At 43.6% G+C, this 18,121-nt stretch overlaps 1 protein-coding gene across 4 annotated transcripts in view; it reads left to right on the top strand.

Moving 5' to 3' along the window:
• Window positions 1–14,802: 14,802 nt before the first annotated feature.
• The window catches only part of UTRN (utrophin), a 339,422-nt gene continuing 336,103 nt past the window's right edge, over window positions 14,803–18,121 (top strand). For 2 of the 4 annotated variants that reach the window (XM_071433405.1, XM_071433379.1), the window contains exons 1-2: window positions 15,168–15,460; window positions 16,356–16,513. In XM_071433405.1, coding sequence (XP_071289506.1) covers window positions 16,435–16,513 — 79 coding nt within the window. In that variant the 5' untranslated portion in view covers window positions 15,168–15,460; window positions 16,356–16,434. Of the gene's footprint in view, window positions 14,979–15,166; window positions 15,461–16,355; window positions 16,514–18,121 lie in introns of those variants that run through there. The other 2 variants (XM_071433386.1, XM_071433396.1) reach the window with 2 other exon arrangements.

The following is an 18,121-nucleotide window of genomic DNA, read 5'->3' as shown; positions in this document are numbered from 1 at the left end:
ATTGGTGCAGGCTATTTAAGGGTGGGAAAGGTCAGGCTCTGAGTGGGAAAATGAATCTATGTTCACCACTTCTGAGAGGGAATCCTTCTCTTCCCTTTTGTTTACTTTTAGTTTCAAAGGCTTGTGCATGACTTGTAGTAAACATCCATTTTAGTCTATAGGTACAGAGACAGCTTTAGGAAAGAATCAAGTGGCTTACTGTCAGCAATTTGTAGGGGGAAGAGAAGTGCTCTAAAGGTTTTATTCTGATTCTTGTTATTCTTTATTTTAGTTACTGTTAATAAACTTTTATTTATACACTTTTAAAGTTTTGAGCCTGCTTTGCCTTCCTCCTAATTCTATCTCACAGCAGGAAAGGAGTAAATAATTCTAGATGGTACATGGACATTTGGACAGCATGGAAGCCACCACACCTACCTTCTTCACAGGTGCAGCCAATTGCTACATAAGGAGCAGGGCAGAGCTAAGGAGAGAGCAGAACTGAGCATGGGTCGACAGCTATGGATCTTTGGGTGATATGACTGAGTGCTTTAGGAGGTACATCTCTATGATTCAATTACTGAATTTTCCCCTTGTTCTGTTAGGTTGCAGAAGTGTAATTCTGTCAGGGATTTGCATCAGGAGATAAATGTCATGGTTTACCTACCATGTCTGGGAACAATCTTTGATGCAGGATGGTGGGACAGTTACAATTAAAACCCTAGTAGGCTTTGTATTTGTTCTTCATTTCTTTGTATGCCCCTGGGTTTACCAAGGTTGGTGGGACAATTCACCCGTTTAAATAGTGTTTTCATTGGCATGGCTTGCATTCATTTTTGTCATGTTGATGCTCTCTTTTTTTTTAGCTCTGGCTGGTGGAAGCCCTCAGGTGTAGGAAGCAAATAGACAGGAATTTAAAGGAGCTTCTGAGAGTCCAGCAGCTTCATGGTCAATTTGGACAGTCCCAAAAACAGGGTTGGAGGGAATGGACAGGCAAAACCAGAGAGGAGTCTGGTCATGAGCAGAAAGCAGTGTCTAGCTTCCAGCCTTACTGAGCTGTTTGTTTCTTGGTTACTTCATGAGAGGAAGGAGCAGAGTGTGAGATGGTAATCACCTGTGATTTAGGGTGTCAAGGAGTCTGAAGGCTGCCCGTATATGAAAACTGCTGACACAAAGTCTGGGAATTGTGCAGAGCTTCAGGCATGTCCCGCCTCACATGGAGCCAGAGAGCAGCCCTAAAAGTGGAACTATTTATGGGAGGTTGTCTGTTTTCTCTTGTGACTTGGGGATGTTGTTTCTTGTTCACCCAGGCTCTGAGCCCTATCAGTTTGCACTTAAATATGACTTTCCCAGATTTTCAAATCTGCTGTTTTCCCAGAGGAATGTCTGTTCCTGGCATGTAGCCTTCCTTTTATCATACTGAAGATTACCTCACTCACTGAGTGTTGGGAGCTTCTGGTAGATGACCAGCAGCCTAAATATTGCCAGCTACCAGACCCCTCCTCTCTGCCCTCAGATGGAGACATAGGGGTTCACTTGGTCCTGCCCAAATGACGCCCCATGCCTTCAGTTTCTTCAGCACAGCCCTAGCCATGATCCTGAAATACCTTGCCAAGGAGAGAGCAATGGAGGAGGTTTACCTTCCTTGCAATCTGAGTCAGGTGGCACTGGGAATTGCAGAAGTGCTTGCAGGAGGGGTGGTGGTGTGGCATGTGACTCTTCCATGTATCCGGTCCTCGTGTGGCTAATTGTCACAGACAGTGCCTAAGTGTATGTGACAAAACTGTCAAGATCATGTGGTGCTTTTGCTTATACAACTTAGCCAAATACTGTATTGCTGAGAAATTTTCTCAAAAAAATCTGAAGGGTTAGACTAAATAATATCCATAAGTGACATTTTAAATAGAGACAGCACTGTGTTTAACCTCATAGTTACTAAGTGATAAAGGTTCTATAAACACATCTTTCTAGCTTTTTTTAAAATAGGAATTTAGTTTGCCATCTTTTGTGAAAAAGTTGATTCTGTATGATTCTGGTCTCAAACCAAGTCTGACCCTTGCTTTATTTTTTGAGTCATTCAGAAATGCAGTACATTTCTACTTTGCTTAATGCAGGTGTGCCATGGCTAGTGACTGCTAGTTTAGCTGTTCTTAAGTTCTCGTACTGGTGTTTCAGGTCAGAGAGGACAAAGGTCTGGTATTTTAAGGGATTTGGTGCTTCTAGATAAAAACATTTTGCATTCCATGCATGCTCAGTCTCTAAAGATAAGTAGGGAGGAATACTGGAAAACCCTGGTATCTCAATGGAAACGATAGTCAGAATGTAACTTAACCTTGCATGGTGGTAGTTTGCATTCATCAACATACCTTTGGTTTTGTTTTCTACTTGTTATAAAACCTTGTGCACTTATTTTTAGTACTCATATGAACATTTGATGACTGCTGCTGTGAAGATTTTATCATTGGAACAATTGTTTCCTGAGCACTTAATTTCTTCAGGTAGTCTCATCAATGCTTATAGCTTTGGGGGCTTTAAAGATGAAGTTACTTTAACATACAGTGATGCTACTTGATAGATTCCTCTGGGAGGCCAACCACTGTGTTAGCTAAAACAGAGTGGTTGTATGAAGAATGCTGTTCTCATGGCTCGAACACTTGTAATGCTGTCCCACCCAAACTAACCTCAGCATCAGGGTGACTTTTAATCCATGAACAAGATAAGCAATAGAACTATTTGTTACTGTCCCTCATATGTGAAGATATTTCTTTTAACCAAGTTAGTATTTAACTGTCTTTATTTTACTGCTAACAAAAATAAAATCATGTAATTATAAAAGAGACAGGTGTTTCAGTCTGTTGTACAAAAGAAAGGGCATCACTGATTGGCTCTGAGCAGCTGGTATAGAATTCTGTTGGTGAAATAGAATTAAATACAGGGTATGAAAGGCTACCTAAGTGGAGGAAAACATTGGCTGAGGTGAAAAACGTTAATGGCAATTTCGCTAAAATGAAATCTTAGTGCTGCAGTTCTTTCTGGCTGCACTGTATTTTTTTTTTTTTTTTTGCAAGAAACCATCCCAGGAATTCATCCTAGCATGATAGCAGGACTGTTTTAAAAAGTATCAATTTCATCCCGCATGTGCATGGATCATAAAATTCCAAAGTATCCCAAATTATCCTATCCTGCTAATGCAGGATTTTTTTATTTGATGAGAATCTTCTTCCATGATGCTTTTTTACCTCATTTCCATACTGCTGCTGCTAGCATTTTGTACCAGATGCTCTTCTGTCATTAAAGTAACTGCTTCCTGATTATTTTGTGCATGAAAACTTGTCTACTATGTGTATCAGGTGACCCGACAAAATCTATTTCAAATCTTGCTCCTTTTCTATCATGAGACCATCCTAATTAAAAATACCTTGCTATGCTCCATGCCTCCAATACTCCATTATTGTTATAGCTTGAATACAGTCCTGTCCTTACATATGTGCCTGAGGTTGTTGGTGAAGATGGGTGACATGACTTCAGTGCTATCTTACTTATTTGATATCTCTACCTCTTGGGGAGTCTGACTGCAGGTATTTTTCTACAGAAAATCTATAAAAGTAGGGTCTGATAATACTACCTTGAGTGGCTGGGCCCATTGCCTACATGTACATAAGCAGAAGGCCTGTGCCAGATGACAGGAATAATAGGCATCTGTCTTCTCTATGTAATCTGAGGGAAACCAGTACATGATAGCTAAGATAAATACGAGCTTGTTATCAGCTGATAATATTGCTGTTTCTCTCCCCTTGTATACAGCAGCAAACAGATGGATGGAGGCAATGGCCTTTCCCCCTGTTTGCAAGGGAACTTTGCCTAGTCCTGGGCCATCTGGGTGTTTGACAGATCTGAGTTGATATCTGAAGCTTCAGGTGGAATTTTGCTGCCTCAGGAACTTAACATGTATCTCATCAGTTCTATATGTAATACCTTCTTGGGTGGCTAAATAGGATTAAATACCAATGTGTGTGTTACTAAAGCCTTTTCCTGTGTCTGCAAACAGTATGCTCCGATGCGCAGTTTGAGGTCACCACCAATGTTACCTGGATCCATACACACGTATGCTTTGGGCCCTCATTCTCATCACACTTCTGTGGTGCAGTTTTTGCTGGAGTAGATATGAATAGTGGTGGCCAGAAGGGGCAATGTGTGTTTACTTTCTCTGCCTTGGCATCACTCTCCCACTGCTCCCCTCAATGCTGAAGCAGCCTGCTTTGGAGTCAGCTGAACAGCAGTGCTGGAGATACAGACCTGGTAAAAACATGGAAGTCAGAAGGGGAAGTCTGCCCTCTGTCCCAGCCTTATCACAGAACTTCCTAGTTAGGTACCCACTTGGCCCTGCAAGTCTTTGGCTCTACAAATCCAAAGTAATTGAGCTGTTTAGGAAAAAAGTAGATCACAAAGGTAAGAAAGGCAAATATAATCTGAAGATAAATCCTGCACAGTCAATGGAGCTGGGGCTGTGAAGTTAATTTCCAGGGAAGATTAAATGAATCAGAAAGCAGACCCTTTTGAGCATGCATTGCAAGATACATTCTCTGACAGAATTCTTCCCCTAGAGGCCCCTGGCAATCTGCAGACCTTCCCAGACTAAACCTAAGGGCCTTCCTGTAAATAAAGAAGGGACAAGCTCTGGAGGCAATCTGGATCTCTGTGAAAAGCCTCTTTGTTCCAGTCTGCAAGGGCTGGAAAATTCTTAGGCAGCAGAGCTATGGATGCCGACAGGAACAACTCCTTCTGCTGGTTTGGCTCTCTGATGGGAGTGGCTGGCTCTGCTGGTGGATCTGAGACCCCATCCCTGCAGCCAAGGGAGACTGGCAAACTTACTGGGGCACCTGGCAAATGTAAAACCATATGTAGTGTTTGGGGCTTGCTCTCCCTGACTGCTCTCTGCCTCTCCTGGTGCAGGAAGGTGGATAGTTTCCAGCTGAAACCATTGATGGAAAATTCCTGCTAAGGAAGAAAAAGTAGAGGCTTAACTCTGGTAAAGACTGTAGTGATGGGCTGGGGCCAAACCTAGGAAGATCAAGGCATGGGCTGGTGCCATCCCCCTGTGCCTGTTGTCTGTGAGGGATGCTGGGGTGCTTCTGCTGCTGTCAGGATGGGGGATGGTGAGTCAGGGATCTGCACTGCTTTCTCTGGTTGTTCCTTTCTCTCTGCAGCAGGTGAAGTTCATGAAAATGTCATAGCTCAGCAACCAAACTGGCCATGGTTCCTGTTTCCATAGGATGCCCTGTGAGGAGAATGCATAGAGCATCTGAATTACTTCACCACCCATGGAAATACTCTACAAATAAAGTTGTATTGTTTAGTTATAAATTTCATGCTGGAGTGGTTAATCTTGAAGGTATATAATCTTGAATGTATAGGGGAGAACACCCAGAAACTAGTATTACATTAATGATTAATGACAGATTTGGCCGAATTTGAAAGTGTATCCTAGAGCTGAAAATCAATCCTTGGATTAACAGAATTTCTGACCAGTCCTAGGACTTGTAGACTTCCTTAGGCATTGTTGAAAAGGTTTTGTTTTTCTTCACTTTTCATATTTAAATTTGGTAACATTTCTTTCCTGTTGCTAGTGTTCCTATTCCTCTGTTTATTGGTTACTATTCTGAAAAAATCTAGGCTTTGGCTTTTGAGGGGAAAGGATGTGGAGCAGGGAAACAGAGGAAGGCCCTTTGGAAGATGGGTGAAATTTGATAATAATATAAGTGAGGCCAGTCACCATTTTAAAAATTGCTATTCAAGTATTTATTTCTGACAGAAATGGAGGATTACAAGGAAACCCTTACCTGCTTTTGTTCTAAGGCTCAAGATGTTCTCCCTGTTGAGTTTCTCCCTCTCCTGAATACTTTATCTTCTGCAGGGTCAGTGAAAGGCTTCATAATACACTGCTTGGTTCACTCTCTTGCCCTGAGATCTTGGTGCAGCTTTGCACTTTGCATCTTTATAAATAAATCATCAGCTTTCACAAATGAATCACCTATTGTTTGAGGTGGGCAGTATATTTTAATGGCATCTAAGTTAAGAATTGTGATTTTTAAATGTTTGGTTTGTATTTTTGACCTGCTGTAGTTAGAATTCATGTCCAAGGAGGTATAAAGAAAAAAGAGGACAAAAGGCTCACTGAGCTGCAGCTGTAACAGAGACCCACGTCCTGGGTGTTATTATTATTCATGACTTGTGGTGTAACTGTAGGATGGAGGAGCCACATTCTTTGGCTGCTCAGGTCTGAGCATTGCTGAAACATAGGACTGAAATGGCCCAAAGCTTTTTCCTGGTGAGAAATAACAAATGGAGCTATGTAGCGGAGCAGAGGGAAACAGCAATATGTCAGGATGTGAAGAGGTGTTTGTGTGCTCAGAACTCACCTGCTTTTCTACAGTACCAGCTGGACATCTCAAAGCTGTTCCTGCTCCCTGCAGATCTTGCCACAAAAACACTCCTGGAGGCCAGGCAGTCTCACTTGCAGCACATCTACCTCAATATTGGTCAGCGTGGTGGGCTGCAGGCATGTTGTACATCTCTCTCAGAGCCTGCTGTAATACTCCTACAATGTTTTAAGAGTTCCTTCTGTTGTATTAAGAACATCTAATTGAGGCTTTGCTGATCCTTCTTGGAAAAGATCCTTTTTGGCTCTTCTCTGAGCTCTTTGGGCTCAGCACTACACTGGGAAGCATCCAGGGTGTTTTGCTTTACTCTTCTTTTGGAAGTGGGACCTCCAGGAGTAGTCCTACACCTCGTTCCATGCTCAGAATAGCAAAGCTCTTTCTGTGGAAAAGCAAACTTTAATGGTTCCTGAGGAAATAAATGCTACTGAATACTGCTAAGTGGGCTTTAGTGCCATGCACTTGACTGGGAGCATACATTTAAAAAAAAAAAAAGAAAAAAAAGAGGGCTTCAAAGATTGTTTAAGAACAAGTTAATAAATGTAACAGATGAAATAGTTGTAAAAGCATTTCCCCTGGCCTCTACCACCCACTTGGCTGAGGGCAGACTGGGAGGTAGGACTGGATGCATTGAGAGGGCAGAAATGCACTGAGGTGCAGGACACGGGGGTGCCTGGGACTGCAGGGTCCCAGGCTCAAATGGGATGTCTATGTGCTCATTGAATCCCACCCTGAGACACTAAGGAACATGTCTTGGGGAGTTAAGTACACACAAATGCTTTAAGCAAACAGCAGTGAAGGGAGGGGATGAGGGGTGAGCCTGCGGAGGTTTTTTTTCCCAGGAACTGTGCTCTTTTATTTAGTAACTTGAGCAAAACTCTGCTGTGAACATTTGCATCCCAAGATGAAATATTCTTGCTAAAACCAGTTTTGTACTGCATGTACTGCACTCTGCTTCTTTGCATCCCCATCAGGACTTTTTCCAGCTTGATGCTGACACAATATTGCTAGATGGTGATTGCCACTTGAGGGATAGTACAGTTGATTTTGTATTTCATAACAAATGTATCACAGGATTTGCTAAAATGAAGTCTCATTCCCAACTAGCTTTCCCAGTCATACAATTTTGTTTGCTGTTGTCTTTTTTATTCATGTTTGTGGTATCATATTTCAGACTAGTTTTAAACTCTTAATTTGCCAGAACTTAGATACATCTGTATTTTAAATATACATTGGTCCTTTTAACAGAAGTTACACCATTTGTCAGATCATATTCACAGAGCTTTAAAATACACCTTTGTTCCTGCTTCCAGATATAAGCTGTATGGTTGAGAGACTTTGTTATTCTGTGTTTATATTCTGTCAAGCCCAATGGCACCTCATCCTGACAGAGTGAGCTCTTTGTTACTTCTGTGCTAGAAAGAATACCTGTACCTGGTACAGGTCATCCTGTACCTGCTAAATGTTTTTAAGATGAGTCCATTAGTGCTGGAAGTGTAAGAGTTTGGATATTATGTTACAATTATGTTCAGATGGCTGAGTATGGTGGATGCTCTTAAGAAGACTCTTGCTCTCACATGGCTGGAAATTTCCCTTGAAATGCTAGTAAGGCTTTATTTTCTGAAATGCAAAGTCCTCATACTAGCTCTCTCTCAGCAAGGACAAACTCCAGCATTGCTCCCATTTCAAAGGTTTGGCCTCTGCAAGTAACCTCCAGTTAGATACATCAGTGATGTATTACGGGGTTTTGTTGCTCCCTTATTTTCTTCTGACAGTAACTCCAAAAAAGGGGCTTTTTCAGAGTAGGAAAATTGTTTCAATCCTCTTTTCATTCAGTTTTGTGGTCTCTTCATTTCAATGATTAAGGACTTGGCAGGGCTGGACTTCTTTTTTGGTTTGGACGATAGCTTTGGTTTGGAACATCCCAAAATAAATTACGTCCAAAAGTTTCCTCTTTGTCTGCTGTGATTTCAAAGCAATTTTCATGGCTCAGTTCAGGGCTACCTAATAGAAGAAAATGGAAGAATAATTACTGCCTGCAGAGCTTCTAGCACAGCAGTTATTTAAGTAGCTGCAAAATAATTTAAGGTACAGGCAAATTTCTTGTTCCCTGAAGAACTGTGTGCCTTGAGCCAAACATTTTTCCTTGAACTAGGCACATAGTTGCTGTGGCAGTCAGGCAGCAGGCACAGCCCCAGTGTGCCAGCAGTACTAGCAAGGGCACCACTGGCATTCCCGCCTGTCTGAGGTGAGAAGCTCACCCCCATCAACACTGCCCTGTGGGCTGGGTGTTGTGGCTCCCCATCACTCCTGGAAATCTTATCATTTCAAACCCCCCACTGAATAAAAAAAAATATATTAAAAATTAGAGTACTCTTCCCTCTGGGAAGCCCACAGCACTAAGTTCAGACAGGAACCTTGGCCCTGGCTGTGCAAAGCAGAGAGAGGGCTGCCCTAATGAAGCAGCCCAGATTTCCTGCTCATGTAGGGGAAATTTCACAATAGACATTCCAGCACATGGCCAGCCAGATAGTGGTATGTGGAGAAGGGAGGGCGGTGAAGCAGCTGATGGCTGTCCTGTGCCTCACTGGGGGCAGTTCCACTGCGGTCCAGTCAAAGAGGGACTTGGGAGGGGGATGAGAGGCTTCATCAAGATGATTTAAACCATTATCTGAAATAGCTTTGACTGAATCATGGGCTAAGTGACTTCATTCAGGCTGACTTGTAAAGTGAATATGAAAATGCAAGGTGACCAAAGAGGGTTTACCTAGGCAGTGTGGAGATCTATAAGTGGGCTTTGTCAGATGCCACAGCTTGCAGAGCAGCTCCTGTTTTACAGACATAGCCACAGAACACCAGGTGCCAAAAAACAAACTTGTAACTTAAGTCTTTGTTGGGTATAAAACTTAATTTGCATAATTTATCTTGTTGACTAAAAAGGCTATTCATTTGCTCAGAATTAAATTAATTTCTATACACACCTCTAAATCTGGCCTGTTCAGATCTATTGTTATCACAGTGACTCTATTTATATTAGTTAAAAGCCAACATCCTTGTCATTTCAGGGAAGGAAAAAGCCACTTAGTGGTAGTAATTAAAAATCATTTAAGCTTTCAGCACATTAGCACCTGCATGTTATGGAAATTGGAGGATGGTGGAAGTCTTGCAAGCTCATATAGAGTTAGTTAGGAGAGGCTTTCTAGAGGTTCTCAGGGTATGCTCAAAGTGGCAAATATGACAAAATGTGGCCAAGCCTTCTGGCCACATCATCTGTGGTCAGAAAGCCAAATGTGCATGAATTTGCTCAGAGCAGTGGGAGCAGTGCTGCACATCCTCTGGACTGCAGTGGTCTTGCAGCTGGAGGGATCAATGCTGAAGCATTTCAAGCCTGGCATCTGTCTCAGTCCTAGTAACCATCTGTGTCCTTATGAGATTCAGGGAGGCAAAAGCCACAGGATGTTAAGTCTAAGCTATGAGGGAGTTTACTTGGATGGAAAGTGTTTAGTGGGTGGGAAAATGGGACATCCACAGCACAGGTATTTGCTGGTGCCTTTGGTGTCCCAGGGGGTGCCGTAATCTCACTAAAGACCTCAATGAGTTGTGTTTTCCAGCAGAGAGATATGTTATTAACACTAAGGCAATTTTCGATGTAAAACCTCATTAGGGAACATCTTAAGGGGTCAAGTACAAAACATCCACATGTATAATTTAACAGGAAACAACAAAGAAAAGGTGTCATGCATAATTGATCTAAAGTGAGGGTAATAAATGTAAAAAATAATGATAATTTGTGAAAACTTGTTTTGTTTCATTTCCCCAGATTTGGTGTGTAGTCATTCCATATGGGGAGCACTCATGGGGTAGTAAGGAGCTACTATTTTAGTAAGAATAAACTTCTTCTTCCACTGCCTACCCTTAAAATAAAAATACTTATAAAGAAACATCCTTTCCACTGATTATTTTTGCAGACTGGTGAGATCTTTAATTTTTAAAGTGTTTCCAAGTTGTGTTTGTCCAATTATCATGTTACTTCACTCAATAGATAATGTGCTCGTGATGGAAGACACTATTTTTTTCCCTACTACAAAGAATAAAACAAGTTACTGAAGTGAAGCAAGTTACCCAAGTTTCTATGTTGTGGTAAAACAAGAATTCTTTTTTTTTGCCTAATCTCTAAAATTTGATAAACTTGATGAAAAAGTGTACATATTCTATAATTGTACAAGCATTAAGTATTTATGTGTCTAGCCACTGAACAAACCTATGCCAATATATTGCACAAGCTATTCAAATGGGAATGGAACAGCACTGAAAAATAGCCATGAGTGAGAGAAATAAACAGAAAAAGGAAATAAACAAACAGACATCAATTTGTGTTAGGAGTGACTTTGACTAAGAACTCACACCTGCCCTTGCAGGGGATTGCCTCACGGTGTTGGTCAAACGTTCCTGTCTTGTACAGGCGTCTTTGTTGTTGATGGTTTCCTTTTTTCAATCCTCTGCTGCAGTTAAGAGACTTATGCTGGGAGGATAAATTGATTATTATAATTGTTAATGAACGCACTCTAATTTAATGTACTTTGAGAGGTTATAGTCTTCAGAATGATGATAAATTGTGGTAGCTCAAATTAATGTCACTGCAGCTAAAGGGATGTAAGCATTTCTATTAATATGGAGCCATTTTCTGGGGTTTTATAATGAAGGTATAAAAATTGCTGAAACTTAAGGTACAAGTTTCTAGTATGTTTTTTGCACACAATATTCCCTTGAATCTGATCTAATTGATAGGCATATCAAATCTAATAAGATATAAATAGAAAGAATCTACTGAAGATACAGATTCCAACTTGTAGAAATGGAAGTGTACAAGGGGAATACACTGCCTTCTCATTAGGTTAAAGCAGGTGGACCTGTGGTGGCACATGTGACAGGCATTTTGCTCAAAGGGCATCTTGCACCCTGGGCTGGTGTCTTTATCAGAATTCCTGCTGCCCTCTGCCTCCGTCCTAGTAGCTGCACCTGCTGCCCTTCTCTGCACCTAGTAGCTCCTGATGCATGGTTAACTTGGTGTAGCAAAACAGTGCTGAATTTATTAAGCCATGTTTATATTATTGGAAGAGCTTACAAGGAGTTTGCACGCAAAGGCAGCTGACTTTGGAATAAAAATAAACAATTTAACATTAAAATCAGATCCCATCCTAAAAAGTCAAAGGTAGAAAATGATGGCCCACCTTTAAAAATCATGCGGACTTTGGATATTTTAGCATGAGATGCTTGAAACAAAGATGACTCTAAAGATTTTAAATTACAGAAAAAGAAAGGATGAGAAATCAGCAAACTATGTTATCCTGATGTTCTGAAGTTTTTCAAAGATACTGCCAAAAGAGTTAAAGATAAAATTGACCAAAGCTTTTAGAAAAACTTGGTCATTTTTCTCACTAGAGGAACATACAGAGAGAGAATGTTTATTTAATGGGTTTTTTTATATATTTTTCTCCTTGGACTAGAGATAATGAAAATTATCTCTAATATTAAGGTACTTGTACTAACTGGTTAGTGCACCAAAGTCAGCACCAAGGCACCAAGGAGCTGTTAACTTGAATTTTGATGCAAGTTCTGCAGGGAAAAAAGTCTGCTGAGTAACAGCTTGCCTGATCTGATAACTGAGACTGACAACATGATGGGCTATGCAGAAAGGGGCAATAAAGATCCTCGACTTACAAAGCAACCCATTTGATATCTCCTGTCTTACTGAATGTGGAATGGTTTTCTGAAATCATGACAAAACATTGATGAATGGGCACATGCATTATTATAGAGTCAATCTCAAGGTAATGAGATACACAAAATTCCTAGTTATATTGTAATCCTGTCAATTATGAGTGTATTCTAAAAACAGAAATACTAAGAACAAAGAAAAGAGAAGGAGCCAAGGTAAGATGAGTTCAGAGCCTCACAACAGCATTGTCTTCATGCACCAAGGAATAAAGTATTTATTTTGGTCAAAGTTTAGGGGCCTCACATTTTATTAGCTCCCTTTCTTTTCTGTATTCCCTTCATATTTTTAAACATTATCTAAGGGGTTAATGGACTTCTCCTTTATTTTCCTATTTTATTCTGCATATTCAGAAAAGTAAACTGTGCCACACAATCCACATGATATTAATAGTCAGTAGGTATTTGTAGGTGAATGTAGGTTTTATATATACAACTGTGTGGAGACTTTGCTGTTTGACTTTAAAATTGTGCTAGTCACCAATTTCTAATTCTGCCAATCACTGGAATAAAAAATTAGAGAGACCTAAATCATATACATATATAGAATGTTAAAGGTTAGGGTATTTTTATTTTTTCCCCTGATAGAGATGAGCCTAAAGACCCTATAAAAATTATATATTATGTATAAATAATTATATATACATAAATCATAGCCATTCCATGAGAAGCCTATAGCCTGAACCACTAGCTCAGAAAACCCAGGCTTTGATCAACAGTAGGCTGAGGATGGCTCTGGAGAGAGGCATGTTTGAAACACACCAGGAAGAAATTAACCTGCTTCCTTGAGGTAGGGTGGAGTCCCATTATTCCATTACCCTTCTGTTTGCACTTTGCAGTTGAAATGAACATAATGATGATACTTCTGGTTAAACTGAAATGTGTCTCTTTTTGAGAAGTAATTTGTGGGTGCTTTTAGAACAAGATTGTAAAAATTGGGACCTTGGACTTAGACACAGGGATTTGAAATGAGATATACCAGCTCTGCCCTCCTGCTTATCAGTTTGACTGCAGCTTTTAGCAATCAAAGTTACTGCTACCTGATACCTAGATATCCAGCAGTGGGAAGTGACAATCTCCATCTGTCCTGACTCTTGAGTGGGCACTGGGTTACACGGGGTTTTATGTCTCTTGAACTGTTTGAAAAGCATCTGGGTCTGGACTGTGGGTTTCCAGTGTTTGGGTGTTTTTTTGTTACTGGGCATTGAAAATCCAGCAGGCAGAGGGAATGCATGGAATGGGGCAGAGAAGTCAGTCAAGAGCAGCAGGGAACAAGTGATGCTCCTATAACCACAAACATTATGTTTGCAGTACTGTTTTTTCAGTGTAATGTAAATAAATAGGCATAAACACAAACCATACCTTTCCAACAAATCCAGCGTACTGCTCAGTGCTGCCTTACAGTTAGACACTGATAGGTATTGATGTCCATGTTTTTACAGTGTTAGTCATCCACGAGCTGCAATTCTCAATAGATTCACAATTCCAGTTATTCAAATTTTTCGACACATTATTATTATCCTTTTATAAGTAAGAACCATTAGTGACTTCATGCAGTGGTTTGGATTAAGCAGATCAAGGATAAATTAACTAATTTGCACTGAATCACCAAGGGAAGCCAGGGAATGATCCAAACCAGGCATCTTTGTTTTTAGGCTTCTTTGAAATGCAAAAATATAGCACACTATCTGCAAGGCCTTCCATCCTGCAATACAGAAGCAAAAGATTCAGTCCCTGTTCCACATGTATTGCACCAATCACAGGCTGAGGAAAAAAAATGTTACGTGCAGTTAGAATTATGATAATAATAATAATTTACAGGTACCAGGTTTTGTTTCTTTGAGGTATCTCTTTTTTCCTTGGGGGGAAAAGAGTAAAGTAAGGGTAAATATCAAAGTTAGGTTAGGCTAACGTGCACATAGTCATTGTTTACTCTTGTTATCTGTAGTGCCTAGTAAACCCATGAGCTGTGTACTGGTAAGAAGAAAGACTTTTGAAGACAAATTTTCCTTGTTTCACATTGCTAACAATTTCTGTTCACCTGGAGATACAGAATAAGTATGTTACCAAGCCTGTGCTTCCTCCTTTCTGCTGGCTAATAAATTCTGCACCTCCTTTCCTGCAGATTGCTGGCCTTTTTTATTTAGGTGGTGAAGTACTCACTGCTGGAAATGCATCTAACCTTGAAAATATTTTGGGCTGCATGGCCTGAGGCCTGGTAGGTAACACCGGGGAATTACTCAGCTACAGTTTCTCTCTGATACTGCTGAAACTTCAGACTAATGCTTATCGAGATAAATACAGCCACGTGTTCTACAGCCTCACAGTACAGGTGAGCACGGATTACTTGCCTGTGCAAACAGGAGTAAGTTCATTCCCAGATTGCAAATGTGGCAATAAATTAATTAGTGTCAGCTAAATATTTTACTAGCATTTATGTCTGTTCATACATCAAAAATGATTGCAGACACCCAGCATCAGCACATTTTTATTGATCCATAACTGTTCCTTTCTTGCCCAGCCGAAAACCACCCGGGAGTTGTCACTGCCAAGTGACAACTGCCAAGTGACCCCGCGAGATGAGGCACAGACACCTGGCCAAAGCAGGCGGATTGCGGGATAGTTGTTTCCGGCTGTTTGTAAATTTCCTAAGTGCTTCTCAAATTTTGTCACACTTCCTGACTTCGGTGTTCATGGGACGCCGCGGGGCGCTTCACCTCCCAAGTGCTGCGCGACTGCGCTTATCTGGGGACGGGAAGGAGCAGAAGGAGCGGCGGGAACGCACAGGTGCGGACGGGAAGGCCCCAGGGGAGGAGGGGAGCGGGACAACTCTTCACCACCACCTCGGGCGGGGTCCTGGGAGGAGCGGGGGCGCAGCCGGGACCCGCTCCGCCCTTCCCTTCCCTTCCCTTCCCTTCCCTTCCCTTCCCTTCCCCTCCTCTCTCCTCAGCGCCGGCCCGGCCCCTCCCCGCCCCTCGATCAGCGAAGGGGCCGCGGCCGGGGCGGCCCTCCCGTACCCGCGGCGCTGGCCCGGCCAACAAAGGGGGCGCCGGGGCCGAGGGAGGGGCCGCCGCAGGGCCGGGCCGCGAGGGGCGGGGAAGAAGGGGGAGGAGAAGGGGAAGGACGGACGGCGGCGGCGGCTCCTCGCACAGAAAGTTGTGGGTCCGCCAGCGCAGCGCCGCGGGAGTCGCTGCCGGGGAACGGGGTGCGAGGAGGAGCCGGGCTGCGCCGCGGGGTAGCGCGGCCCCTCCCGCTGCCGTGCCCGAGGGGTGAGTGGCGGCCCAGGAGAGTTGCTGTCGGCAGCTGTCCCGGCAGCTCTGGGAGCGGGGCAGCTCTGCGGGCAGGCGGCGGCACCGGGAGGGGCTCGGCGGGAAAAGTTTGTTCCCCAGCTCCGGTAACGCCGCGGGGCGGGGGGGCAGCGCCCGCGGCGGGCGCACCTGCGGGCGGGACGGAGCGGCCGCGGGGAGCCGGGGCGAGGAGCGGCTCCTCCGTAGGGGTGCCCGAGGGCGGCGGCGCCGCTGCTGCGGCCGCGCATCCCGCGGGGAGGAGGTGCCGGCACGCCCGGCCGGCTGCCGGGTCAAGATCCCCGCCGGGGGAGCGGGGGCGGCGGCCGCTCTGCCGGGGCGGCCGGGCGGGGGCGGCCGTGCCCGGGGCCTGGCCCGCGGAGCTCCGCTTCCCCCACCCGGGAGAGGGGCTGCGTGGCTTCTCCCACACGTGGCTGTCGCGCCCTGGGCCGGCCGGGGCAGCGCGCCTGCCCGTACCCCTGTGCCGCTGGCACTCGCTCCAGCGCGGCGGGAGCGGAGCTCCCTCGCTGTGCCACCCCTCGAGCGGGGCTGTCCCCTCCGTGCCAGCCGGGTGACCCGTGGTGGAGGTGGTGTGGCGGCGACGGCCGTGTCCTGCCCCTCTGGGGACGGGGCGCCCTGTCGCCCAAAGGTGAGTGAAGCCTGGCTTTCGCGGCTGAGGACTCAGCTGTGCTGCTGCACCTTTAGGGGCATCCCACTTTCTAAATGCCACCGTACGGTGTCCTGCTGCAGGGGCACAGCGAGTGGCAGGTCGCTGTCCCGCGTGGGCATGGCCAGCAAGCCTCGATCCCTCCCATCGCGCGCGGAGTCACACCTGGCATAGCCCCTGGAGTCATCCTGATCTCCTGCTCCTGTGCTGTAGGTGCTGAGCCGTGGCCCTCCATGGGAGCCTTTTCCCAGCGGATTTAGGCTCCGCCCGTGGCACACCGCAGCCCACGAGCATGGCCCGTGTCTCCGAGCAGGAGGAAGGACCTGGCGGGGGACACAGCGAGTTCAGCGACATCATCAAGTCCAGATCAGGTAAACTGTCGAGGGGAGCGGTATTTTCCTCTTTTCTCCTCTACCCATAGCTGCTGATATAAGCTGACGTTTTAAAACAGCACCTTTGTCCAGCGGTTTTTTTGGGCATATGTTGGTCATACAGCTAGTGACTGAGGCTGTTCATGCAGCTCACCTACTGTTACTGAGTAATAGTAATTGTAGAACTCAGGGTTTGTTTTGTTTTGGGTTTTTCTGTCAGTATTAGTCAAGTCTGTTTATTTGGGATACACCTCTGGCATCATAATTACCTCTACTTTTGTAAATAGAAGTGTGCTTAAAGTGCTCTTATGCAACCTAGTGTTGGTAGCTTTCATGTTTATTCTCAGGCACTGAAAATGGCAACTGTGGCTGCAACATTGTACCTCCTGGAAGTGCATCGCGGTAGTGCTCATGCAGTAAATTAATGTGCTTCCTGCTTAATGTAAAGCAGTTGTCTAAGGCTACTCACTCAGGCATTTCCTCCAGCAAAACATTCGTGTAACAGATCTGAAGGTTATTAGGAAAATGTGGATTTTGTTTGATTGTAGTGTGTTGGGGTCTCCTGAGGCTGTGATGGATGTTGGGATGAGCAGTGAAGTACTGTCACTTTAGCAGGGGGAGAACAGAGGTGTTGGAGGGACAGCTGAGAGTTGTTTAAACCTTGGTAGTTTAAACCTTGGTAGAAAGTTGTGCTCCATTCAGAGACTGGATACTGGACTCCTCAGCCTCACAGTCTGAGGCTGTGCATTTCTTACATGCAAAATGCTCCTGTTATCAAAAGATTCTCCTGTGATATCTAGCAAATGTAGCAGTGGTTTGTTGTTTTTTTTTTTAAGTTTTCCACATGCTAAAAACTTTAGGTCTTCAGTTGGTTGTGATTTGATATGTCAGATTACATAGGATGTGGGTTTGATCTGGATCCCATTGGTGTTTCTTAGACTTTCGCTTTCTGAGTCTTCCTCTTCTGGAAGAGCAGTTTATGAAGCAGATGCTTGTGGGTTTTTAATTTTGAATTCTGTAGTGTTTTTTTGTTTTCTGCTGTTACTCTGGACATAACTTCATTTGATTGTAAATATATAGTCAGTATCTTTATGGGCTTTGAGTGTGGGGATAGCTTGCAGACTGTTTGTATGTATGTAAGTTTTATAAGGTATGTGAGGAAACATGGATGTATTGGAGGTTTTTCATGAATGAACAAATTGTACAGTAAGTTCTGTTGTTTTGGTTGGGGCAGCTGATTGTAAATTTCCTGTTACAACCATGTTGAATTTCTTCAGTGGAATGAGAAAGTGCTTTAAATTTGAATACAAGGCTAACAGACTCATGCATTAATGTAAAAATAGTGAGCAATGACTGATCTTAATTATTTTCTAATTACTATGCTGGTTAGGATCTGGATGTGTGATTTCTTCAAATAAATTACTGTACTACTGTAGTTCAGTTCTGAACCATTGACTACAAGTAAATCTGGATGAGGGTTTTCCTAATGAAAGGACTGAAGTTTCCTGAAGCCCGGGTGACAGCAAATTGTCAGGACTGAGGAGAAGATATTTTAATTTTCCTAGATATTATGGAAAAAGAATGCTAATTTTGATGCTTAGAAAGGAA

The sequence above is a fragment of the Agelaius tricolor genome, unplaced genomic scaffold (assembly GCF_023055355.1).
Source record: "Agelaius tricolor isolate 1412-34295 unplaced genomic scaffold, bAgeTri1.0.p SCAF_1, whole genome shotgun sequence".
Classification (NCBI taxonomy): domain Eukaryota; kingdom Metazoa; phylum Chordata; class Aves; order Passeriformes; family Icteridae; genus Agelaius; species Agelaius tricolor.
This window is presented reverse-complemented; position numbering and strand designations above follow the sequence as displayed.